The 27,759-nt window shown below is 39.9% G+C and overlaps 1 protein-coding gene across 1 annotated transcript in view; it reads left to right on the top strand.

The window, feature by feature from the left end:
* The window catches only part of LOC120529432 (toll interacting protein), a 33,048-nt gene extending 19,651 nt beyond the window's left edge, over window positions 1-13,397 (top strand). Inside the window, exons 4-6 of the mRNA XM_039753221.1 lie at window positions 5,952-6,104; window positions 7,372-7,462; window positions 12,270-13,397. Coding sequence (XP_039609155.1) covers window positions 5,952-6,104; window positions 7,372-7,462; window positions 12,270-12,484 — 459 coding nt within the window. The 3' untranslated portion in view covers window positions 12,485-13,397. The remainder of the gene's footprint in view (window positions 1-5,951; window positions 6,105-7,371; window positions 7,463-12,269) is intronic.
* Window positions 13,398-27,759: the final 14,362 nt, after the last annotated feature.

The raw sequence follows: 27,759 nt of genomic DNA, 5'->3' as shown, positions 1-27,759 counted from the left end.
TCAATTGTTTATTGCCTCCACTGACTAGCTCACTCGGTAACATTATCGATGGTGTTGGGTTCAAGTGCTTCTAATCAGCAATGGGAGTGTGGAGCCAGAACCCGCATCATCACAGTGCTCCTTATAATGGAATCAGTAGGTGTTATTACAGTATTTATGATACAATCTTTTTTTTGAGCAACTTGCCAAAAAATGCCTTTTTATGAATAACGGAGTGATCTTTCATCAGCAATCCATCCATTTCTCCTCCACTAATGTTTGTGTCACTAGGCCCGCTTGCCTGGTTCTATGGGCTGTATTGTGGGCACCACCTCAATTGTAATCGCCACTGATTTCTTCCAAGGTAAATTCGTTTCATTCACTCACACACCTCAGTTTAAACAAAAATGTCCCTGTCTGTTCTGCTGCCATACCCAGATACTACTCAGTAACTGAGAGATCTGGATTTGTTTCAAGTTAAAATTAGTAACTGGGCCTTGTCTGCAATGGCTATGTTCTCATCACGTGTTAGTAAAAGACAATGACACTTTTTACTTCAGAAGAGTATGTTTATATTATTGTTACCTTCATTGCCCTATCTGCCATGGTATTAATGATACAGCTGACGTTCATGAATACTTGTCTTCGTTAGGAACCAAATGATCTCTCTGCATGCACTGTTCCAAATAGACATCCTCTGAAAAACAACACTAGCATTTTTATATAGACCATTTGAAGTTAAAATATGTAGCTCAAATTGCTCTATATAAGTTAAAGAAAAAATGCAATTGCAAGAAAAAAAAAAATACAAAATAATAAACTCATTTTTTAAGTCTAACGGTTTTTAACAGTAGTCTGATGCTATGGTCAAATAGCTAGGGAGTACTTGGAAATAAAAAATCCAGCTGGTAAGATTCTGGAGTAGGTAAATTTACGGGAATTCCAAGGCCAAAAGACCACTCACCTTTCATTGTATCAAGCAAAATGTGTTAAAGTAGTTCATTATTATGATGTCTTGTCCTTGATAATTAAATACAGTGGATCTTGTAAACAATTGAAGTATTTCCATCCCCTAAAAAATCACAGGCAGCTACAGAGTACTTTAATAAGTGGCTCCAGGGCTATGGTGCAAGGTGTCACCACAGAAAATAAAATGTAGACTCATTGAGGTTAGTAAAGACTGTAAGTATTTATAATATGTTTTGCAATATCATATACTTTAATCAGTTAGAACCGGTGCAAGAAAGAATTCAGAAAAAGCCAACTTAAAAGAAAACCATCCATCCATCCATCCTCTTCCGCTTATCCGAGGTTGGGTCGCGGGGGCAGCAGCTTAAGCAGAGAAGCCCAGACTTCCCTCTCCCCGGCCACCACTTCTAGCTCTTCTGGGAGAATCCCAAGGCATTCCCAGGCTAGCCGGGAGACATAGTCCCTCCAGTGCGTCCTGGGTCTTCCCCGGGGCCTCCTCCCGGTTGGACGTGCCTGGAACACCTCACCAGGGAGGCGTCCAGGAGACATCCTGATCAGATGCCCGAGCCACCTCATCTGACTCCTCTCGATGCGGAGGAGCAGCGGCTCTACTCTGAGCCCCTCCCGGATGACTGAGCTTCTCACCCTATCTTTAAGGGAAAGCCCAGACACCCTGCGGAGGAAACTCATTTCAGCCGCTTGTATTCGCGATCTCGTTCTTTCGGTCACTACCCATAGCTCATGACCATAGGTGAGGGTAGGAACGTAGATCGACTGGTAAATTGAGAGCTTTGCCTTACGGCTCCGCTCCTTTTTCACCATGACTCACCGATCCGCCTGTCGATCTCGCGCTCCATTCTTCCCTCACTCGTGAACAGGACCCCGAGATACTTAAACTCCTACACTTGGGACAGGATCTCTCCCCCAACCCTGAGAGGGCACTCCACCCTTTTCCGGCTGAGGACCATGATCTCGGATTTGGAGGTGCTGATTCTCATCTCAGCTTCGAACCGATCCAGAGAGAGCTGAACATCACGGCCTGATGAAGCAAACAGGACAACATCATCTGCAAAAGCAGTGACCCAATCCTGAGTCCACCAAACCGGACCCCTTCAACACCCTGGCTGCACCTAGAAATTCTGTCCATAAAAGTTATGAACAGAATCGGTGACAAAGGGCAGCCCTGGCGGAGTCCAACTCTCACTGGAAACGGGCTGACTTACTGCCGCAATGCGGACCAAGCTCTGACACCGGTTGTACAGGACCGAACAGCTCTTATCAGGGGTCCGTACCCCATACTCCCGAGCACCCCCAGGATTCCCCGAGGGACACGGTCGAATGCCTTTTCCAAGTCCACAAAACACATGTAGACTGGTTGGGCAAACTCCCATGCACCCTCCAGGATTCTGCTAAGGGTGAAGAGCTGGTCCACTGTTCCGCGACCAGTACTAAAACCACACTGTTCCTCCTGAATCCGAGTTTCGACTATCCGATGGACCCTCCTCTCCAGGACCCCTTAATAGACTTTTCCAGGGAGGCTGAGGAGTGTGATCCCTCTATAGTTGGAACACACCCTCCGTCCCCTTTTAAAGAGGGGACCACCACCCCGGTCTGCCAATCCAGAGGCACTGTCCCGATGTCCATGCGATGTTGCAGAGACGTGTCAACCAAGACAGTCCTACAACATCCAGAGCCTTAAGGAACTCCGGTGATCTCATCCACCCCGGGCCCTGCCACCAAGGAGTTTTTTGACCACCTCGGTGACTTCAGTCCCAGAGATGGGAGAGCCCACCTCAGAGTCCCCAGGCTCTGCTTCCTCATTGGAAGGCATGTTAGTGGGATTGAGGAGGTCTTCGAAGTACTCCCCCACCGACCCACAACGTCCCGAAGTCGAGGTCAGCAGCGCACCATCCCCACTATATACGGTGTTGACACTGCACTGCTTCCCTCCTGAGACGCCGGACGGTGGACCAGAATCTCCTCGGCCGTCCAAAGTCGCTCTCCATGGCCTCCAAACTCCTCCCATGCCCGAAGTTTTTGCCTCCGCAACCACCGAAGCCGCGTTCCGCTTGGCCTGCCGGTACCTATCAGCTGTCTCCAGAGACCTACAGGACAAAAAGGTCCTATAGGACTCCTTCAGCTTGACGGCATCCCTCACCACCGGTGTCCACCAACAGGTTCGGGGATTGCCGCCACGACAGGCACCGACCACCTTGCGGCCACAGCTCCGTCAGCCGCCTCAACAATAGAGGCATGGAACATGGCCCATTCGACTCAATGTCCCCACCTCCCTCGGGGTGGGAGTTGAAGCTACTTCTGACAGGGGACTCTGCCAGCCGCTCCCAGCAGACCCTCACAACACGTTTGGGCCTACCAGGTCTGACCGGCATTTTCCCCACCATTGAAGCCAACTCACCACCAGGTGGTGATCAGTTGACAGCTCCGCCTCTCTTCACCTGAGTGTCCAAGACATATGGCCGCAAGTCCGATGACACGACCACAAAGTCGATCATCGACCTGAGGCCTAGGGTGTCCTGGTGCCAAGTGCACATATGAACACCCCTATGCTTGAACATGGTGTTCATTATGCACAATCCGTGAAGAGCACAGAAGTCCAATAACCAAACACCGCTCGGGTTCAGATCAGGGGGGCCGTTCCTCCCAATCACGCCCTTCCAGGTCTCACTGTCATTGCCCACGTGAGCATTGAAGTCTCCCAGCAGAACGAGGGAGTCCCCAGAAGGTACGCCCTCTAGCACCCCCTCCAGGGACTCCAAAAAGGAGTCCAAACAACAGTCTGGATCCTCCATCCCCAATGACCCCCCCCACCCCCAACCCAAAGGCGGAGGGAGGCCACCCTCTCGTCCAACTGGGTAAACCCCAACACACAGGCTCCAAGTCGGGGGGCAATAAGTATGCCCTCACCTGCTCGGCGCCTTTCACCGGGGGCAACTCCAGAGTGGTAGAGAGTCCAGCCCCTCTCAAGGAGACTGGTTCCAGAGTCCAAGCTGTGCGTCCAGGTAAGTCCGACTATATCTAGCCGGAACCTCTCAACCTCGCGCAGTAGCTCAGGCTCCTTACCCTTCAGAGAGGTGACATTCCACGTCCCAAGAGCCAGTTTCTGTAGCCGAGGATCAGACTGCCAAGGTCCCTGCCTTCGGCCACCACCCAACTCACACTGCACCCAACCTCCTTGGCCCCTCCCATAGGTGGTGAGCCCATGGGGAGGAGGACCCACGTTACCTCTTCGGGCTGTGCCCGGCCGAGCCCCATGGGAGCAGGCACGGCCACTGCGCGCTCGCTATCGAGCCCCACCTCCAGGCCTGGCTCCAGAGGGGGGCCCCGGTGACCCGTGTCCGGGCAAGGGAAAACGTTGTCCAAAGTTTTCTTTCGTCATTGGAGGTTTGTTGAACCGCTCTTTGTCTCATCCCTCACCTAGGACCAGTTTGCCTTGGGTTGCCCTACCAGGGGCATAAAGCCCCGGGCAACATAGCTCCTAGGATCATTGGGACATGCAAACCCCTCCACCACGATAATGTGACGGTTCAAGGAGGGGTAAAAGAAAACCTTTCATTTTATTAGCCTGGTATATTTCAATTGGCAAAGCATTCCAGATGTTTGGTTCATAACAACAAAAGACTACCTGATATCTTCAACACCAATGTTTGAGGATCAACTGGGAATATAAGGGAATAGGCACTCCGCAATTAATAGTATTTAGAAACCAATGTAAAGATGCAAAGATTGGTGAGATGTCCTCAGATTATCTTTTACTGGTGAAAATGTTTCTGTTAGGGTTGTATTATAGTAGTCTAGTTGGCAAAAAGTTGTCAGCGTGTTAAAAAGTCTAATTTTTGTAGTGTTCATTAACTGAAAAAAAAATTTTTTTTTTTAATTAGTTAGTGGTATGGGTAATACAAAATTTAATGTTTAGATCCGAGTCAATAACAATGCCTAAATAAGGCTTGTATGCTTTAACAGTCTCTTCTGAAAGTGTGATACCGACCTTTCTTTCTGCATTCTTTTGAGATTTATCCTGTCCTCTGCCTGTGAAGAACTTTAAAAAGTTCTTCACGTTACTAGTTTTATCCTTACGATTGCCATCACAGAACTTTCATTTGTTCATGTTTCATTTCATAATGATTCCATAATTTGTTTTAACTGCCTTTCTCTTTACAGACGAACAGGAATGCAACCATGTGAGAAGAAAATCACTTTATCAGAGTTTATAGGCAGACAAAAGGCATTCTGGAATTTAGTTTGTATTGTTTCCTGAAATGATTAGTTCTTGCAAGTCATGTGTAGCTAGTATTTTATAAATATGTTGTAGTGGGGCATATCTTGGAAGCTCTGGATAATTGTATGGTGTGGTGTACTTGGCATGCAGCTGCTTGGAATTTGTCTCTAGTGTTTTATATTGTACCATTTTTGTTGAAGTCTTGAAATGAAATGTGGCATTGTTATTAACCTGTATATTTTAACCATTTATATTATAATCCATCATCACCTTTAAGGAGGCATAAGATTCATCAACTTTGGAACTTGTTCACTGCTATTTAAGAAATATTTTTAACATTTTAAGGAATAAAATCTCATTCATTAATGAACTTTTTCATGTTGTTCAGCATGTGTAATAGCAAATATTGTTACAGAAGCCATTTCGAGTAATGTACTAATATGGCACTGTTGGTCCAGTTGATTAAACATTTGGATATGTTTTTGAAGGTTATTTTTGAATATGTGGTAGTCAGAGCCTGAAACATATTGATGAAAATATTCTTTCAGTGATTCAGACACTTTAATTACTCTTTCTTTACTGGCCTAATGGTAAGATTTATAAACAACTTTGGAAGTTGGTGATGTTCTCATCCCACTGTGTAACTGGCTTTACCATACTTCTGTTTACGTAAGCTTCCTATTACTATTTTTTATAGATTGTTTGGATACATTTTAAAAGCTATGTATTGTTTGCACATATTTTATTTGTTTGTTTATTTTTCCAGCGGGCATTCTCCATGGATGATAGAATTGCGTGGACGCACATTACAATTCCAGAATCCCTGAAAGATGGAAAGGTGGAAGATGAATGGTACACCTTGAGTGGGAGACAAGGGGATGACAAGGAGGGGATGATCAACCTGGTCATGTCATATTCTGTGAGTTGATTATTGGCTTAACATCACATGTTCACAATATTAATCTAATTTTAACTTTTTCAATCTTCTGAAAATTAAAATTTCTGGTATAATTTCAAGCTTGCAGTTTAATCATTGGAACTTCTATGATTCTGAGATGGAGTTAAACATTAATATTTTAATTCACAAAGTAGTAGTTTCTTAAAGTATCCCACACTGTGTGCTACTTAAATCATGTTGAATGTGTAGCTGTCAGAAAAGCTCTAGCAAGTGTAGAAAGGCTCCATCATTTAAGTAGTGGACTGAATGCAGCAATATTATTTATAAAAAATGTTTGCACTCTGAACAAGCAACACTGTGCCTAAAATAGCCCTTTCTTTTTTGGTTTAATTTAAGTAAAAGCACTGACACTTTTTTCACCAGTTCCTTGCTGAGTGTGTATGTCCGTGTTTGCTCAGCTCATCTCTGTATACGATTGTCGACAGTTACAGGTTCAAGAGGCTCCTAGATGAGACAAGGGAGAGTGGAGCCAACCCAAAGCATCACGGCTGTTATTGCTGATTACGCAGTAACATGTTTTTTACAGTGGCCATACACAGTGCCAGACTAAATTGAATTTTAAATGTTAGCTCAATATGTACAATTTTTAAATAATATATTTTTTTTATTTTTTAAGTGGTACTACCCATATTGGAGAACTGGTTCATCTCAGACTTAAGTAAAGATATAAATACTGAATGGTCAAAAACATAGTTTTTACTTGTACCTTTGTATATCAAAGACTTGCTAAAAGTACTTTGAAATTCGAGAAATGTGTGTGTGTGTTTTTTTTTTTTTTTTTCTCCTTCCTGCAAAATACTAAATTATTTAATCGGCATTTATATTGTTGCCCTTCCAGGTTGGCAGAATGAGCTGCACAAAAACATTGTTTGGGAGACAATGGCTTTTGTTTGTCACTGTTCTTTGTCTTGCGTGTTTAGTTTTTGGCCACAGATCAGCCAGTCTCTTTTTAAATATGCCAAATATAGAAAATGACTTGGGAAATGTTTGGGGTTAGGTTGTATATTTGCTTTATTGACATGTATACAACATATACAGTATAAAGTTAAGTTGAATACATTTTTGTGCTTTACTTATTTTATGTATGTGTGTATTTGCATGCTTAGCTCTAAAGATCTTCTGTAAATTTAGTTTTTTACTAAATGAGTACATTGTTTTTAGTTGCCAAGGAGTATGCCAAAGGTTACAGCCTTCTGGTTTAGTAAATTTGTTGTTCTTTTTCTTGCAGTCTGTCCCTGCTAATCTTATGATGCAAGCACCACCCGTTGTCCTGATGCCAACTGTTTATCAACAGGGAGTGGGCTATGTCCCCATTGCAGGTGTGTGTTACATTTTCTAAACATTTTATGTAGTTATGTATGCTTTGTGCTTATAAACAGAAAGTACTCTAGATATTAATATTTTAGATATATTGTATCTAATACTCTAATGTCAATTATTTGGATAACATTGTATTTTTAGAGAGCTGGCTAGGTGGTAAGTTTAACTGCTTGCACTGGGAGATTTTTCTGCTGACCCAGTAAAGACAAGCTATTGCCTGCCTGATGGCCAGTCAGTCGGTGTACTAGGCAAGGGTTTCACAAAGATACTGTAATTTATGGTGGTCAATGTTTGTAAGCATCTCTTGGTTTGACAGAACATGAGTGTATCACCTCTAAAGTTATATTTCTGCACATTTTTAAATGTCTGTGGCAATTTTGCCTGAGGTGGTGCATTAGGAAGAAAACTCTCTTTGCTAAGTTTCCTGGCATTCTTTTTCTCCTGAGTGCAGAGCTTCAGATTAGTCTGCTGGTCGAAGACCACAACATTTCCTTTTTGTAAAATTAAACATTGAGGTATGCAGTTTACATTTTATTTAAGTGTAATGAATTGCAAAATAAGTTATGCAAAAGTTCATGAGTTTTTATTGCCATGGGCCATTTATGGAACTCTAGGAGGAGCAGATCAGTTACATAAATGGTATAGCAAATGTCTGCAGGATAAATAATGCTGGACAGAGGTTAAGGCTTATGGTTAATTTGTACAGTTGTGTTTAGCTACATGATGAGATTTAATCTGACAGTGTATTTGGAGCTGCTTCTCCATTGTCGTCACATGCAGCTCTCCCTTTTCTTGCTGAGCTTACAGATTGTTGTAAGCCTTTAACTATTCCTCTTCTGTAGATGATTTTATCGAGTCACTCAAGGAGCTTCGTCTCTTAAGAATCTTTTTTTTTTTTTTTCTCCTTTTTCCCATCTTTATGCTGTAGCTTAGCACAGAATGTACAAGTATTTAAGAAACCTGCACCAGTTTTTTATGTTTGCTAGAAAGCTGCATGTTTTAAATGCTTGTATCTTATGCATTAACATTCTTTGTTTTCCCTTTGAGCATAGGAGGCCTCTGTATCTCGAGCAGTTTTGATGCGTCATACCTTCCTTTGTTTATTCATAACTGGATTGCATTTCAGATGTACAAAAATGATTTTTTGACTCCTCAGAATATGAATTGAGATCTCTGCATAACATTTAGCAGACAAGTCGGATGCGACTTACAGAGACCTAACGTACTTTGTGATGCATGACTACTCAAAATTCTAATTGGAGATCTGAGAGATTTAGAATAAAATGTTTGAATTGCAGATACCTATAAATCATTTTCACTAGTGAAAACTGGGTTTTTTTTCCCCCATTAATTTTAGAAGCTTTAAATTTGAAGTATCTTTAATATATACAGACATTTTCAGTTACAGTAAATTGTATATCGCTTTATTCCAAACTCATCAAAGATATCATTAATTCTACCTTTAAAGTTACAGATATTGGTAACACTTTAGTTTAGATACTGCAAAAATTCATGTATTTCTCATTTACTATTATGTAACAAGACCTTAACAAATATTTCTTTAGATTTTTCACAACACTTTTTCACATATCAATAACGTGTATTCATCTCTGAAATGTGACCTACTAACAAAACTTCACTTTTGAGTTGTCTGAGGTGGCTTAACTGAGACACATTTCTCTTAATATTCTGGATTTAGTATAAGACCTGTGAATCCTTCATATTAACAAATAATTTTGTTATATCAATATGACACACTACAAAGAGAATAATCTCTCTAATGATGTTTTATAAGTGTTGGGAAGACCAAAAGTCCAGAGATCCCAGGGCTCCAGGGGGTGAATTATGAGGAAAGGTTAAAAGAGCTGAGCCTTTTCAGTTTAAGCAAAAGAAGATGTTAAGGGGAGACATAATTGAGTGTTTAAAATTATGAAGGGAATCAGTACAGTGGATCGAGACTATTACTTTAAAATGAGTTCATTGAGAACAAGAGAACTCGGTTGGAAACTTGTTATGGGTAAATTTCAGACAAACCTTAGGAGGTTTTTCTTTATACAAAGAACCATAAACACTTGGAATAAGCTACCAAGTAGTGTAGCAGTTGGACTATAGGAATTTCAAAACTAGAGTTAATGTTATTTTAGAAGAAATAAGAGGACAGGACTGGCAAGCTTTGTTAGGCTAAATGGCCTGTTATCGTGTAGAATGTTCTAATGTTCAAAAGGAGCTTTTGTTAAGGTCTTGTTACATAAGAGTAGTAGATGCATTTTTGTAAAGTGTTACCCAAATATCTTGCCAAAAGCTCCATAGAAGAGATATGGCAAATCTTTTCTTTTTCACTGGTCAAAATGTAATTAGAAATACCTGTGCCTTGAGTTTGAATAGACAATATCTGCTTACAAGCATCTCTAGACAGAATTCTGACTTGTCAAACACTAGCTGTAGATTCATTGAAGGGTTTGTCATAAGTGTGCCCATGTGGCCTTGATCTAATTCAGTGAATTGATTTTGATTTTTGTGAAGGACTTCTTAGTTAGTTATGTGCTGTACAACAACAATACATGTGATGCTGACTAAAAAAAAAGTCCTTCAGGCCACCAACAATTTAATGTTAAAAACAAGAATACATTCCTTGCCTAGAATTTAAGAGCTGGCATTTCACTTTTTTCTTCATAAAATGCAGATCAGTTGAAAGCAATTCCTCTTGCTCATGATTTTGAGTAATTGTGACTTGAAATGGTTAGAGAATGTGAATATCACAAGCCTAATTCTTTGTCCCAGTCTTGCTTCCTTTTGCAGGATTTACTTAATTTACAGATCTTGTTAAAACTTGGCAATTTTTTACCTGGCATGTTACATTTATTAAAAATTGTTCCTTTGATAATGAGTTGCAAGTTCAGTTGAAGTCCTAAGAGATTCTGTAGGATATCATCCTCCTTTGGTGTTTAAAGCAATTCATCTACAATTTGCAATTTACAAAAGATACAGGCTTTGTGAAGGACTGGCTTCTTGTCCAGGGCTGTTGTCTTTGATTATAGTTTGAAAGTTGCTGCCATCTCTAAGTCAAAGGGAGGTTTATTTTCTCACATATCATTTTCACTATCAAGTCATCTTCTGGAAACTCTTATGTTTGAAGAACAGACAGAAAGACAGAACCTCCATTCACTGATTGTCATCTTGCAAGTAATTATAGTCATGGCTGTGTGTTGTCATAGGGAACTTCGGTGTGGGAGAACTTCAACTTCTTACAGGTTAATAACAAAGTGCAAACCACGAGTGCTTGACCTGCAGATTTTAGTTCTCTTATGGACTGGAATTGCTAGTACAGTCACTGGAACAATTGGCTAGTAATTCTCTTTGCACACTAATTTTGAATTGTCCAAGTTTAACACCCTCTACGTTGTGCAATTTCAGTTCACGGTGTGGACGCTAGGGGCGCTGTTGCCCTGTGAAACCCAACAGACAGCGGTCCAGGACACGTATGAAAGCACCAAGAAGAATTTTTAATTATCTTCTTCAATAAAGTGCACAAAGCACCACACATGCCACAATTCAATAATAATCAATAATCACAACAATACAATAATAATCCTCCACTCCAAACAGCTTCGTCACCCAACCTCCCAACTCCGGCTCTTTGCTGGGACTCGAACAGTCCTTTATATGTTCCTTGACCCGGAAGTGCTCCTTCTCTTTTTCCGGGTCAAACGCCACATCATCAGTCCTCAAGCATCCCAGAAGTGCTGTGGGCTTCCGTCCTCATGACTCAGAAGTACTTCCGGGTTGTAGGAAAAATAGGAGTCCCCAGGTCCTTTATGACCTATCCCTGGCGACACCCAACAGGCCTGAGAAAATGGACTCCATGATGCCCTGCCGGAATCTGGGGTACATTTACCATCCAGGGTAGCTGCCACCGAGTGTCCTGGGGGAGGCAGTGTCCTGGAAAGGCTGCTCTTCTCAACTCTTCCCATTCTGGGACGTCCTGGATGGATTGTGTTGCTGGCCGTCTATCACAACAGGTGTTCTCTTTTTGTATATTGTTCTTTTTGAGGATTTTTTTTTATAGCCTTTGAGAATTTAAGTTTCCCTTCCTGAACGTTCAGAAACCTGAATGTTGCTTTGGTGTACAGGAAGTGGAGTTGATACTGTGATAACAGTTCTGTTTATTCTTACTGCTCTGTTGCCAGTACCACTTCAGGTTTGAGTACTTTGCTCTGACTAAGTGCTGTGGCCTCTCCTTTTTGTCTTTCAAATAGTGGGGATCTGGAGCATGACATTGACACTGAAGTTGACACTCTGAGCTAATCAATGGTGATGTTATTGTTGGCTTTAAATAGTGCATAAAGACCTCTGTGTAACTGCTTTGAGGATCTTCTATTTTTGGAGTTTGTATGCATTGGGCACTTCTGGGACAGCAGTGTATCTGAAATATCCAGCTTTGTTATCAGTGAATTACAAATGGCTTAAATGTTGTTAAATGGTAATCCAATCATCCACTCTTGTCAATTCACATTAAAGGCTGAAAATTTTAAGTTTGTTTTTGTTCAACATTCAACTTATGGGGGGTTTGGCGGTGGAAGTAACCACCTAGCATGGCAGTCTGGCTACATGGCAATCCTGTGATGCATCCAAGTTTTATCTTTGATAAACTGCTTAGATTAAACATATCCCTTGTATATTGATAAAATTTCTGCCTCAGATCCTAAAACCTGATGTTTCAGTGTTTTCTCCTTCTTACCTGTACCTAATTTCTAGGAAGTGGTATTTCTGGTAACTGTTTTTCTCTTTTGTTCAATTTTCGTTCAGGAATGCCAGCAGTGTACAGTCCAGGGATGGTACCAATGGGGGTACCTACTCCAGCTGCCAATGTACAGCCCCTGTACAACGAGGAGGACCTTAAGTCCCTGCAGGACATGTTTTCAAATTTGGACAAAGAAGTAATCCGCTCTGTTATGGAAGCACAGAGAGGAAATAAAGATGCTGCCATCAACTCCTTACTGCAGATGACAGAGGAATTATAGATGCTGAATCGTTAGTTATTCTTGGAAACTAAATCTGTATATATGTGTATATACATATGAGTTGTCCTATCATGCATATATATATAAATTTGTTCACACAGGTACATGTGTTTTATTGAAGAGTAAATGTAATCCTCACATCCTGTATTACAGTGGCTGAATGCCACCTTACAATGATTAATGCCACTGTATGCCAATGGGAATTTGCTGCCATATTCTGTTTTCTTAATGTATTTTTCCATAGTTTTATTTTTAAATGACTGCTCCGTTCCCAGCTGAGGTGGATGCCCACAGTTTGTACAGAAAAGTGCTATGCTCAGCTTACTCCCTCCTTGCATTGAAAGATAAGACTTGATCAGTGGAGCAAGACCAAACCAACAAAAAAACTGAAGGTTTAATTGGAAGGCATGAACTGTGTTTACCAAATGTCTCTCTAGTTTTCAGTTTTACCGTGTGAGGCTCCTTTAGGTTGCCTTTGAATTTAAATGGAGTGGACAATGTGAAGCTCTGCTGCATTATAATAATGTTGCTTTTAACTTGTTCATGGCCTTTGTTGCTGCTGAACCAGATAGCAATGGTGGGGCCTTTTGGAATGGATGGCTATCCCCAACTCACTGTCTCAATTTTGGACAAGATGTTCTGGGCTTTTGACTCTTTCCACTTGCATGTGAAGTCCATATGTGCTGGTTAGACCCTTTGTGGAGCAAAATGTAAATCTAAACTCCTTGCTAGTATTTCCAAATAAATTGCAGGTTTTTGCAGGAGGTGGGAAATATTTTGCCACTTGTTTTATTAAAAGCTTTATTGAACAATCATGTTTGTCTTATTTTTGATGTATGTTTTAACTTACCATGTGTCTTCTTCAACTTCTTGATGCCTATGTAATGCAAATGTAATAAACAGATGGGTAAAACGTGTTGGCCTTATTTCAACCTACCACAAAATGGCAATTTTTCCCTTATTTGGTAATAGCATGTCCCAGAGAAGACAAGCAGTGAAGAGGAAAATATCTCTTTTGTTAGGTAAGACCAGCTGAGAGCAATATTGATGTGGAATTGCAGTTCATTTAATGAATATGTTTGGTGTATTTCAAATCACAGTTAATTTTGTACAATTATGGGGTGTGTATATGTATAAATAGTTTAGAACACAGTTTCCTATGGCAAAGTGAAGCATTTTATAAATGTAAAAAAAACCTAGTCCATTATCATGTTTTATAATCAAGCTTGTGGATAGTGAGGTCACATTATAAAGAAAAGCCTTAAAACTAAATAAAATATCTTCATTTGTGGCTTGAAAAATGTTATCACGTATTGATCTTCGACGTGACATTATACACGTATTAGACATACAGTATATGAATAAAAGACCTGTGTGTGTATGGAGCAGTCTGCTCTGCTCAATCACAGACCACTACTAGATGGTACATGCATACACCTCACTATGAAAGAACTGTGTGCAGTAAACTCCACCATACAATGACGATGTGGTGGTAATGGCACAGATGAAGAAACACAACATCGAAATCAAGCAAATCCTGCAGCTCAACAACATGCAAGTGAAACACCTCAGTAACGGAGGGCAATGTTTGAAGTTTTCAATAAAAAAAATTGTCTATCTACAAGTAGAGCGATTTTCTCCAGACAAAGAGTAATAAGACTTGTATGCCACTAGTATGGCTGAGATACGATATCGTCAGTGTCTTCCTAAAAAAGCCAGTCAGTCAGTACAGGTGCGTCCACATCCTCTGCAGTGGGTCATTCTCAAGAGTTAGTGGATGCCTCTGAAAGTTCACAAATATAGTAAAACTGCTAGGGCATCTTCGGGGTTGGTTTTTGTCCCAGACACCAAATGCAGCAAGGACCTCATACCCATGTCATCCTAAAAAGGAAAAGGTCTGAATTAACATAAGCCACACAAATTAGGGAGGTTAATACAAATTAAATAATTTACTTAATGAGGTAGAAGGACATAAAAAACAGAATAGTTGTGTCAAATATTTAAAATATTAAAATGTATGCTTCATTTGAATTGTTTAAACTCTAAATATTCTAGATTGTAATAGAAATATATTATCAGCCTTTTAAAAAGGTCATTCATAATGACTCTTTTAAGTAGTCTAAAATGTTACCCTACATCCTTGTGTTTACAATTTGTTATTTTAGATCATCTGAGAGTGTCTGTTAGAGCACTAGGACCACCAATAAAGAATCAAATATCAAAAATATTATATTTGCAAACAGTAATGTCAAAATAGCAGAAAACACTACTCCATATGCTGTATTACCCAATCCCCATTTTTTCAAAGTGTTGCAAAAAGATTAAATTTGACCCCTCATATTACATTAAGGGGTGAATCACTGGGGTCAGTTGATGGGGCATGCACAATTTTAAGTTCTTCTGATAATTTTAGCGGAACATACCTATTGGTTTACTTTTTTATCATAAAGATGTAATTTCCTGCACAAAATATGGTCCAAAAATAGCCTACAGTGAGGGTTTTTCAGTTGTAGTGGGGTAAAAGTAGGTTGGGGAACCCCAAAAAGCTTTTTGCAATAATGAGACATCAAGACGAGTCAAATGATATATCATATTTGGGATTTTTCTTATACCAGTAAGTCAGGTCGTGCCAGACAAAAAACACAAAAGTGGTTTCAGTGTTCATAAGTAATTCTTCTAAATTAATAAAGCAAAAAAACTGGTCATCTTAAAAGAAGATCGGATGTGCACTTAACTGTGCTAAATTTCACCCTCTGAGAGGCTTTCGTCGCTACAGCCTGTGTAACAGAGAGGAGGCAGTTAGCTCCATGCTTGTGACATCACTTTCACCGCCATTTACTTCTATTGGCATTACTGAATACTGGGGCCCGGATATCAATCTTTGTCTCTGTTCTGTAGACAACTAGAACATTAATGATTACTCCTATTCTTTCACTATATGGAAGTTCATTTGTTTTGCAAAGGAACTGCCTGCTGCCACTAAAGCTCTGTCAATGCTTCAGTGACAGAGTGCATGTATTTAGCAGGCAAAGTGACAAGGACTAAACAAACGTTGCAGGCATCCGGTCATCCATCTCCCACACGCTTATCCAGGGCAGGGATGCGGGCAGATGGGGAATATCTTAACAAGCATCGGGTGCAAGGCAGGAACAATCGGTGGGAAGGGATGCCAACCCATCATAAGGCGATCACACACACGGACCACTTTAGCAACGCCAATCCCCCTAATTGTATGCGTTTGGACTGTGACAGGAAACCGGAGCACCCGCGCATAAAAACAACATGCAGAAGCGAAACCAAGCAGAGTAACCACTGTGCCACCTTGCCTGTCAACCAATAATAATACTGCTAGTATCTGCTGTTCTCTATAACATCGATCAATCTTTTGATATTTTTCTCCGCAACAGGCAAAATAATAGTAAAAAAAATATTAATCCATTTTGCTAACCTGTTTCGGCACTGGATTGTCATAACTTTCATTTCTTTATCACAAGGATACCTCATAAACGCGGAAGGCATATTTTCTTGAATTGAAAAGTCTGCCGCTTCAAAGTGGATGTATTCTAGTTGAAATGTTTTTTTCTTTCACCTTTGTACACGTACAGTCCCATTACAAACTGCAAGAAAAGAGCAGATATTTCTAAAATTTATGAAAAACGTTTCTCTTTAGAACACAGGAAAATTTCTTTGGGAATTTTTTAAGTCAAAGGCGCTCAGTTAAAGTGCAGCTGGTTAATCAGAACTTGTATGTAACGAACTCACTACTTTTCAATATTTGTATTTTTTCGCCAAGGGCTAATATTATTAGTTAACTTGGGCTGCTTACTATTGAACATGCTACATACAATCCCTAGTGGAGTTGGTGTGAAAGAGAATGCGACAGAACTCGCGGTATTCGGCAAAGTTCTAAAAGTGATTTAAAGTCGATTCATTTACAGCTAAAAACTGATAAAAAATATCGACTCCCCACTAGTATCAAAGCCTAAAATCAGTACTTTCTCAGTATAACAGTTATATATCTAAGGTGATTTTTTTCCTCTTTGCTGTTTTTAACTTAGTGCTTAACACTGATCGTTAATTGATATTGTGAAATTAATGATATGCATGTGGACAAAAGTGTTGGCGTTTATAAAAACGGAAGGTTATGCACTGAAAAAATGTGTTGCCAGTTTATCATCGACGTTATTATCTTGTGACACACCCAGTTTCTGCTCTTGCTTCAAAAAGGGAACAAACTCCGCTCTTCTAATTGCGTTCGATTTACTAAAGGGGAACTCTATCCGCACTTCAAATGTTGTCTGTGTCTTAACAAGGACCTTAAAAAGGTAAAAATGTATCTCTTGGCCACAGAGGTTGAATAACACTGCTGTTCTAACATAAAAGCTGTAACCCAGAAAAACAATGTAATTGTTATCCCAAAGTGCTTCAAGAAATAAAACGCTGCAGTTGCTACCTTCGAGGAGATGCCGCGTTTGTCGATGGTGATGCTCTAACTTAAACTTTATGGGCACTGACGAAATTGTTTAGAGCAGCGCACTGGCTGATGGGAACTATAGTTCCCACTTTGGTATTTGCTCAAGCTTTCAGATATATGGAAGCTCTGAACCGCACAATGAAGTAATATGTACTGTATATCAAAGACCTTTCTTACTTGATAATTTGAAAGAAATTGACAACTCTCACCGCCGCAGCGAGCACTTATTGCGTCCTCTTTGAGCTTTGTCGAACTTTGCTCATTTTAATTCGCTTCTGTGTGACCTACAGTATGTTTGCGTAAAACACCACACGCCTTTTCTCCGTGAGATCGCAATCAGCGCTCTGGACAGACGGGCCATGTACCACTCACCAAAGCATTATTAACGACAAGTATAAAAAAATTCTATCAAAATACATTAAGGTGTTTTTGTGATTTTGGGATATTTTGGTTTTCTAGTGCGAGGGCTTTTTTAACCCCTAAGTGTTGATACATTGAAATGTCCTTTGATAGTGGAAACCTACTGTTCTAGATGTACCATCTGTGCAGTACCAATCGCATAGTCTCTCCTTCTAAGACACTCTTTGAGCGTGGTCTTCTGTGTTTTTTGTTTACTGAAATAAGAAAAAACTGTGGGTTCTTTAAGTGAACGTTATTACACTTCTAAACCATTACAGAAATATTGCAACTGTGTGCTTCTCTAAGCAGTTACTGCAACACTGCTAACACTTCTTTATAGAGTACAGTCCGAGGAAAACTGTATATAGTTTTCCTAATATGCTAATATGTACTCAGTACTCTACTGCCCTCTACAGGATTACCATGCTTATTTATATTATCACCACAGTCTCTAGGCAGCTGTCCTAGTCTGTTTTTATGTCAATCATCCGTCACAGTTCAGCCCCCTTCCTTAGCTGCTGCATGGACCTCACCTGTATGGTTTCTACAGAGATGCAGTGTTACAATATGATAGTGAAGAAATACCTTTGACTTGAAAACTACCATCCATCCATCCATTATCCAACCCGCTATATCCTAACTACAGGGTCACGGGGATCTGCTGGAGCCAATCCCAGCAACACAAGACACAAGGCAGGAAACAAAACCCTGAGCAGGGCGCCAGCCCACCTCAAGGCACTCACACCAAGCACAACTGAGGATCGCCAATGCACCTAACCTGCATGTCTTTGGACTGTGAGAGGAAACCAGAGCACACTCACGCAGACACGGGGAGAACATGCAAACTGCATGCAGGGAGGACCCAGGAAGCGAACCCGGATCTCCTAACTGCGAGGCAGAAGCGCTACCCACTGCTCCACCGTGCCACCGAAAACTACCAAATACAGTACTGTATATGTAATTTATGTCTACTTTAATGAATGGGTAAGTGTCTGTGTGTCTTGTGTCCATCAGGTTGCTATGTCTCTGTCATTCCAATAGGTGGCGTATCAAACATTAACACTGCTTTTTTGAATCCTATACCAAAGGCATATCACAAAGACATAAGCATTGCATGTTGTATTGTAAACATCACTGTTGAGGTCTACATTGATTACTTAGATTTCAACCCATTTTAGATGGGTAGGACATCTTGTATATAATATATAATTTTATAATTCTTCATACCCTGTAATATTTCTTATATCAGAGTAGTCACGTGTTTATGGTTGTAATGACTGGCATGGACTGTATGCTATCCAACACTAAGTTATACTCTCAGCAGCTGTAATGTTAATTTCTTTCAGGCATTATCTCTTTTTTCTATAGTTTAAAACTTTCATGCTGTCTTCTGTTTGACTTTTATATTTTTTTTTCTCAGTTGCTGCATTAAAACAAGTTAACAAAGCTTCTGTGTTGTGGTAAAAGGGCAATAAGTTTAAGGTGCCTATCAAATTATACACAGGGTATAAGGATGACAGAACAGCATCCACCAAAGCTAAATTGCTTCTTCTGCACTAATGTGACTAAGTAGGAATTCTGAATTTATTTGTCAATTTACACTTCACTGTGGAAACAGTGCAGACATCCGTGACAACAATTAGCCTCTAAATATCAGGGAGCTTTACTTATGTGGCTGGAGCTGCACAGATTATAAAGAAAGACACTCACTTTATGGGCTTGACTTTAGCTACTGACCTCTTGCATCTCATTGTCATCTGTCCTGCTTGTAATGATTCCCGTTGACATGTTTACTTCAACAAGTCAGTGAAAGGTTGAGAAACTGCAGATTTGTGCTAACAGTGTCTTTTCTTTGTTCTATGTGGGATTGTTTGGAAGTTAACAGGATTCATCCCTGAAGAGAGCATATTAGGACAACCATAGAGCTGGGAAACATGCTTGACCACATAAAAAGGCTTCATGTTTTGAATTATACAGCTTCAGGATTTGTTTTTTGTACCTATATATATATATATTTTGTTGTCCTAATGAGACTAAATAGCTGATTTTTTTTTTCAAAATCACTTCCTGATCCTTTTTTGCTGTAGGATTGCAGCTGACAACTGTTTTGCTAATCAGATGGTTGGTCAAATATTTATATTGTTTATTGCAATATTTGTGCAAATGTTCAAGCATTTTATTCAAGAATAAACATCTTATTCCTTGCACAATGTTTTCCTTCATAGCAATAATACAAACATTCTCTAAAATGTGTATTGCAACCCGTCCTGCTACTAACTAGCTAAAACACAATTTCAAGATTGTTGACCTCAAGGGGGTAGGTGGCTGACACCCGAGGTAAAAGTTGCCTATACTCTTATCAACAATGGATCTTTAATGGCATGTTATGTTTTTTTTTCCTGGGTTGTGTGGTTCCTTGTTGAATTATTGCTTGACAAAGCACCATTTCATTCTATATTTGAGGTATTTACTGCAAAATGAAAATTAAAATTAAAGTTATAAAATGGAAACGCAATCTCCCTTTTCAAAGTCTGTGCGCAAGTCAAGTCAAGTCAAGTTGGGGAGCATGCACTGGTACAGCACATTGCCACAATCACCACACAACGAAACAACTCTGGATCCCGGTTGGCAACCCCCCAGGCAGACATGGTGAGAAGTCCCACCCTCCGGAAATTACCCTCTATCTGCTGCAGCCAGGTGTTACGTGGGTGACCCCTTGGCCTGGTCCAGCCACTTGGGGTCCTCAACTATGAGGATCTTACGAGCTGGATCACCCTCGGGGAAACGCGCCACATGGCCGTAGTGCTGTAACTGATGCTCCCTCACAATGCAGGTAATGTGCCTCATTCAGGACTCCATGAGCAATGCTCATTGGCCTCCAAGTGAAACCAAAGGTACCCAACCACTACCAAAGGTGTCCAGTCTTCGTCTCAGGTCACTGGATAGCGTCCATGTCTCGCAAACCATATAGCAAGACAGGAAGCACCAGGATTTTAGACTTGGACCTTCATCCTTTTGCATAGATATTGGGAGTGCCACACACAACTTTCCAGCGACCTCTTGACCCCCCATGCTCTCCCATTCCGTCTACTGACTTCATAGGAAGAGTCACCAGAGACATGAATGTCACTTCCAAGGTAAGTAAACCTCCCGACAAGGTCGACTCTCTCTCTGCAGACAGATACACTGCTGATGGCTGTGGTCAAGAGGTCATTAAAGAATGCTGCAAAAATGAAAATGAAACAACCTCATTTGCGATTTCATTTTCAAAGTCTACACGCAAGAATGTTGCAAAAATTAAAAATAAAATGAAATAACCCCTTTTGCCATTTCCATTTTCAGCCTGAACAGCAGTGAAGCTGCAAAAATGAAAAGAGAAACGCATTTCCAGTTTGCATTTTCATTTTCAAGTTCTCAACATGCAAATATGCAGGTCAATGGGTGGGGCTTTGCACCTTGATTTCCCACAATTCTTTGTGCTTCGTAGCTGTAGAACCACTTTGATCAATAGAATACTTCTCAATTCAATTCTGTTTAATTCACGTGATTTTGATCTTTTCACCCCCATACTGCAAGCTCGACACAGTTGCACAGGCTTTTCCAACTACTGTGGCAAAAGGAAAGCAGTCCTTTTAAGGATAGCAAGCCACTCAAAGAACCATGTAAAGAGCAGTAAATCCAGTCATTGCAGCACTCAATGTTGACTCTACAATATAATACTATAAAATAAAAAGCATTGCATCACTTACCTGGAAGGGGAGATATCATTCTCTCCTGTTTTGGTATAGGGAATGCCTCAGGTTGGCAGGCGCACCACTGTTTGAAATTCCATAGGATGTGGCAGTTTGAGCTTTTTTTGGATTTCGATTTGCAGGATTACAGAGACTGTGTTGGAGCACTGAAAACAACTGTAAGTAGACATCTGAGGTGGAACTGTTTCTTTCTTTTGCTTTCTTGCCACAGGACTTTTAAAGATGGCACCAGAAGAGGAGACTCCCAGGAAAAAGATGGATCAGAAGACCTTCATCTCTTTGGTTTTGTTTGGAAGCCTAGAATTTGCAGCACGGTAGGTAGAATTTATCTTTGCCTTACATAATCAGGAAACTTTTGATGGGGTTTTTTTACTAACAGTTTACTTATGGAAAGGTACATCAGGGTTTTTAATGAGAAAGTTAAAATAGACAGAGCCTTGGAGAGAATAACAAAGCAGCCTTTATCACAAAGAGAGGTAAAATCAATGAATGTAGTAATGTTTCCAGATAGGATAAAATAGAAACAAATCCTCCAATGGATGGAGAGATTGTGTACAGTACAGTGCAGAAACATAGGGAGAGATGAATTTGGGATTAAAACAACATATTACAACTTTCTTGTTAAACTTCCAAGAAATGATAAGGGAGAGCTTAAACACCTCCCACCAGCTATACAGATTGGTGGAGCAAGATCCCTGGTTTTTTACAAGGGACAATGAAAGGTATGTAGTGAGTGTGGACAAGAAGGGCATGTAGTCTTAAAATTGCACTACTGAAAAAATGTAGGAATTGTGGAGACATGGGGCACTTAGTGAGGAAATGTTTCCAGAATATAAAATGTCACCTGTGTGACGAGGAAGATCATGGGTACAAAACATGCCATAAGTCCTACACGAATAAGAGCAAGGATAGCATAGTCAAGCCAGTGACTATTCAGTTCAACAACCATGAGAAGTCAGAGAAAGAAAAGGAGGGAGATAGAGAGGAGGAGGAAGAGGTCAGCCCAAACTTATTCCCAACACCAGTGGGGGGAGGCATCAAAGAGAGGAAGAAAACAGAGATGGCATATCTAGTTAAAATATGAGGATGAAGAGTTGCAGAGTGGTAGGAGGAATGATAGAAGAAGAAGAAGACAAACACCCAGCAGAAAGAAAACAGCAGGGGATAGAACAAAGAATTGAGGACAGCATTCAGAGGACTACTCTAGCTGGAAGAAAAGAGGGAATTATTGACCAGTGCACCTACCCTTAGTGCTATAGGAGCAGAAGACAACAAGTCTGGGACAAAACCAGACTGGTACGAAATGTTGAAGTGAGTATTTGCAATCTTGGAAGTGAGTAGTGAAGAGATGGACAGCAACCCTAACATCGTCAGTAACCCTTTCTTGAAAGAAGATCCCATTGAGGCCTTAACTAGAGTCATTGAAACAAAGGAGCAAGGGATAAAAAGAAACAAAGAAATGAACGTTGAGAAGCAAACAATAAAAACCCAAATAAAGGGTAGGCATGTCCTCTGCCAGCCATCTTGTTTATATTATGCAATGAGCATTTAACTTGAAGAATAAAGGAAAATCCACACATTCATGGATTAGAGATACCGGGAAGTGGGGGGAAGTCAGCAAATTGACAATATCACTTTGATATGCAGGGATGTATTTCCATTAGTAATGCATTGAACGAAGTTGAGGTGTTCTCCAAAGCAGCAGGGATGAAACGGAACAAGATAAAAACTGAGTGTCAACTGCCAGGGAGGTGGAAGTAGGAGTTTGGACATACTATAAAGGTGCATAAATGGCCAATGAAAGTCCTGGGAATTAACTTTGGGGTGGAGAAAGAAGGAAGGAGTGATTGGATGGAAAGACAAAAGAAAGTTCATCACCTAACAAGTATCTAGAAGATAAGGAAGCCATGCCATGAAGGCAATGTCTTTTTGAGTAAATCAGGAATATTGCCTAGGTTGTTTTTCTCGCAACAGTGTATTTACCCACAAGGAAGTTTTTAAAAAGAAGAGAAAGACAATGTTTAATGTCTTCTGGGGGTCTACTTATGAAAAGTTGGTGAGGGAGAAGGTCAAAAAACAAAAAAAGGAAAGGGGTTAAAGACACCCTACACCTAAGAGTCCTGTTAAGATTGAAATACACAGCAACTTACATAGACTTGATACAAAGAGGGAAAGGGAGGGCAGTAGAATTAGCCAGGTATATGACAGGCAGATATTTGAGAAAGTTTGCCTGTTTACAACCAAAAAGAATTGGTAAAGGCCAATCTGGACAAAGATATAGTAGTTTTTGGAATATTGGGAAATAAAAAGGTTGGGAGAAAAGACTGAAAAAGAATAAATGTGCTTAAAGGGGTCTTATGAAAGGCCCAATGTGCATTAACTAACATGCAAAAAGTTTTATCTCCACAGAACACGATTAAAATGATTAATGAAAACATCACCTCTCATTTTAAAAGGTCCCAAAGAAAAGAAAGTTAAGATAAACTGTTATATAGTTGTTTTTAACATATAGTGAATGTTATTTTTTTATGCAATCGGCAAGCCTTGGCTGCTTCTCCAAGGAATTGTACTTGGGAGAAGGAAAGGAAGCCGAAAGAGAAAAGCTAATAAGATTTTATTTTCATTAGTTTTTATAAAATATGAAACAAAATAAGATTAGTACAAAAAAAATCAAATAAAATAAAAACAAAAAGCCTCCCGTTTCCACTTCAGTATAAATCCATGTAAATTATGACGTAGTAAAAGCTATTTTTTGCTATATTATATGATGTAATTAAATAGCACATGAATTACTTCTGGACTACAATTATGTGAGGTGTTCGGATTTTGTGAGATGGTGTCGCTGTGAAGATAAAAATCCCGTGAATTAAACACAGTCGAAGTGACAAGTATTCTATTGATTGAAATGGTTCTATAGCTACGAAGCACAAAGAATTGTGGGAAATCGAGGTGCAAAGCCCAGCCCAATGACCCAGGCTATCTGCATGTTGAGAACATGAAAATTCAAAGTGGAAATGTGTTTTGCTTTTCATTTTTGCAGCTTCATTGTTGTTCAGGTTGAAAATGAAGTGAAAATAATTTATTTAATTTTATTTTTAAATTTTGCACCATTTTTGTGTGCTGACTTTGAAAATGAAATCACAAATGGGGTTATTTAATTTTATTTTTAATTTTTGCAGCATTCTTGCATGTAGGTTATGAAAAAGGAAATCACAAATGGTGTTATTTAATTTTGATTTTTGCAGCATTCTTGCACGTACAATTTGAAAATGAAATTGCAAAAGAGTGCTTGCATTTTCATTTTATAATTTTAATTTTCATTTTCCTTTTTGCAGAAAGTACCTCCCATAAATTCTAGGGACTGGTTCTTTATATGTGAAGTTGATTCTTTGTGCTTTGAAAAACTTCCTAATATGTAGAAAAAAACTGAAGTCTTTACTGTATGGTAGGTTACTTAGGAGGACACCAACAGATTAATAAAATCTGAACATAGCCTGTGTTACAGCAAGGGTCCTTTTCAAATCGTGACCCATTGGCATTTCAGAAATCTGTTACCATCTATACATGGTTATTTACTGGGTGGAGCCTGTTATGGATCAAAATAAATAAAGCTGGTTTCTGGAACCTTCATGTGGATGGGTCTTTTAGGAACCAAAAGTGGTAGGCATTGGTCTGATGAACCTCTTAAGGCTTCTTTATTTTTAAAAGATTAGAGTGTATTATTTGATTTTGTCCACTAGAGGGCAGCAAAGTCCACCAAGTTAAACATTTGCCTTGTCGTTTTCCTTTACGGTCTCTATCAGCAAATGAAATGCTGGATAGAGGAAGTTTTAAATGTTATTAATGACTCACATTCTGCTCTGTCAGGTAAGGATTTAGATGTGTCAGAAGGAACAAAAGAAAATGCCATTGATTGTGCTATTGGGAGTGTGAGTTGGGGGTGGGAGCACTGATGTGGTTTGCTTTTGTGAGCTGTGTTTTCTTGACAGACGTTAAGTTCTTGCAAGATAAAGCTGAAATGACCCCACTCTTTTCACTTCTTTGGTCTTTGATTCGCCACTCCATTTACATCCTCTGTGTCCCCTCTGTATCTCAACATGTGATGAATGTTACTCTTTTAGTCTGTGTAAAGTGTGCATAGAAAACTGTCTTACTTCTGTGAAATACAGTGGGTTGAAAAAGTATTCAACCCCCTCTGGAAAGCCACCATATTTCCATCTTACATCATTACATCCTATAAAAATCACAAATGAGTATCACAGTGAACTTTTATTTCTGTGTGTACATATTTTGAAACATTTAGAGCTTGGTGAACTAAACAAATGCAAATTGACAGTCATGTTGTGAAAAATGCTGTTGAAAAAGTAACTGACCCCTTTACATGACATACAGTCAATTCTTGGTAGCAGCATCCTTTGCAGCAATAACTGCTTGCAATCACTTTGGATAGCCATCTACAAGCTTAGCACTTCTGTATGGAGGTCATTTTTCCAACTGGGCAAAGTTTGAAGGCTTTTCTTTGTGAACTGCAATTTTGAGATCACGCCACAAATTTTTCAATCACATTCAGATCCAAACTCTGGCTAGGCCACTGCAAAACCTGGATCTTCTTTTTGTCAAACCATACTTTGGTTACTTTGCACATTGTTTTTGGGTCATTGTCCTGCTGAAAGTGATCATCTGAGTCCCAATTTCATGGCTGATGTTTGAAGGTTTTCTTCCAAAATCTGGATATACTTCTTACTATTCATTCTTCCTTCAGTACAGACAAGGGGCCCAGTTCCTGCCCTAGAGAAGCAGCCTCAAAGCATGATACCCCCATGCTTGATGGTAGGTATGGTGTTGGCATGCCCTTCCATCCACCAGACAAACACCTTTGTGTTGAGGTCAAAAAGTTCGATTTTGGTCTCATCGGACCAAAGCACATGACTCCAGAATGCAGGACTCTTGTCAAGATGTCTGTTAGCGAATTCTGATCAAGGTTTCAGATGACATTTTTTTAGTAGTGTTTTTTTTCTGGCAACTCTGCCATACAGTCCCTTTCTGTGCAAAACCTTCAATATTGTAGTCTTGTGCACATCAAACTCCAGCTGCAGATACTGAGCTTTGCAGGTCACTGAGAGTCACCTTAGGATTTGCTCTTACTTCTCTGACTAGTTCTCTTGACATTTTGTTTTTCTATTTTAACATGGCGACTTGACCTAGGCCGGTTCACTATGCTTCCAGTTGGCTTCCACTTTGCTATAATGGCCTTTACAGTATACACTAAGGACCTTGGCAATCTTCTTGGCACCACTGCCATCTTTAAACTTCTTAATCACAGTGTTTCTTAAGTCATTAGAAAGTTCCCTTGTCTTCATTTTTGTCACTTTTTGAGGTTTCACTAAATAAGCCACTTGTACTGATTTCTCAGTTGTATGTTCCTAAGAACTGCCCTAAATAATCACTTATAGACCAGTCAACAAGATAGAAGATGAACTGCTTGATTGTTTACACCTGTTTTCATCACCCTTATTGCAATGTTAACAATCATATTGTCTCCAAGCTATTATTTAACAGCAGATTTCACTTATATGTTCTGTATTGTTGCAGCATAATTTGATTTTCAGGATTTTTTAGTAAAAATTTATTGTCCAAGAAGCCCTCATGTATATGTAACAGTATGAAACTAAAGATGCATTTTCAAAGAAAAATATTACGAGAAATTTAAGCTTTGTCTAGGGGATCAAATACTTTTTCATCCTACAGTAGTCACTTGTTTTGTCTTACAGTCTGACCTGAAAGCATTAAATGCATCTTTTTCTAGATTTATTTACACATTTTGCCTAACATCATTCAAGTACTGAAAAAAGGAAACCCTTCTGAAAATCAAATAAAAAAACAGGGTTGGAAAACTGATAAATCCCCTTTAATACTTTGTAGACCTACATTTTGCTTCAATGACAGCAATCTGTCTGTCTGGATATGTCTCTGCCAGTTTTTTGCATGTCGATTGGTGAATATTTGACCTTTCTTAGAATTGTTTGAGTTGAGTCAAATATTGTGGTGAGTGGCAATGGACTGCTTTATGCCTTGGGATTAAGGCAAAACTCTAACGTGTCCTCTCAAGGACATTCACCTTTCTAACCTTAAGGCTTTGCACAGTTTTTGTGGTGGTGTTTTTAGGGCATTATTGTGCTAGAATGTGAATTACCTTCCCATCATCAGCTGTATGGCAGAGGGCCGCAGGTTTTCCTTAACATTTTGGGTGTAATGGGGAGCGTCCATTTTCCCATCAATCCTGAACATTTTGCCAGACACTGCTGAAGAGAAACATCACCATGTCATCAATTATGTTGCCACTATTATGCTTCACGGTATGTATGGTGTGTTTTGGGTGGTGGGATGTGTTTGGCAAATCAGTGGCCTCTTTGTGTGAGGGACTGAAATCATTTTGTATTACATTTTTTGTTTAGAAGTCAAGAAGTGCTATCTCAGCAATGACCACCGTCACTGTCTTTGGCACTTTCACCCCCTTGTGATTCTGAGCAAAGTTGAAGGTTGTGTGCCAGCGGAAATGTTGCCAGGACAATAACAAGTGAATCTGAACTCTGTTTGATTCATTATGTGTTACAGATTGTTGAGGTTTGAAATAACTGAAGTCATGACAA

This window comes from Polypterus senegalus, chromosome 1 (assembly GCF_016835505.1).
Source record: "Polypterus senegalus isolate Bchr_013 chromosome 1, ASM1683550v1, whole genome shotgun sequence".
Taxonomy (NCBI): Eukaryota; Metazoa; Chordata; class Cladistia; order Polypteriformes; family Polypteridae; genus Polypterus; species Polypterus senegalus.
The sequence above is the reverse complement of the archived record's forward strand: the minus strand, read 5'-3'. Positions and strand labels throughout refer to the sequence as shown.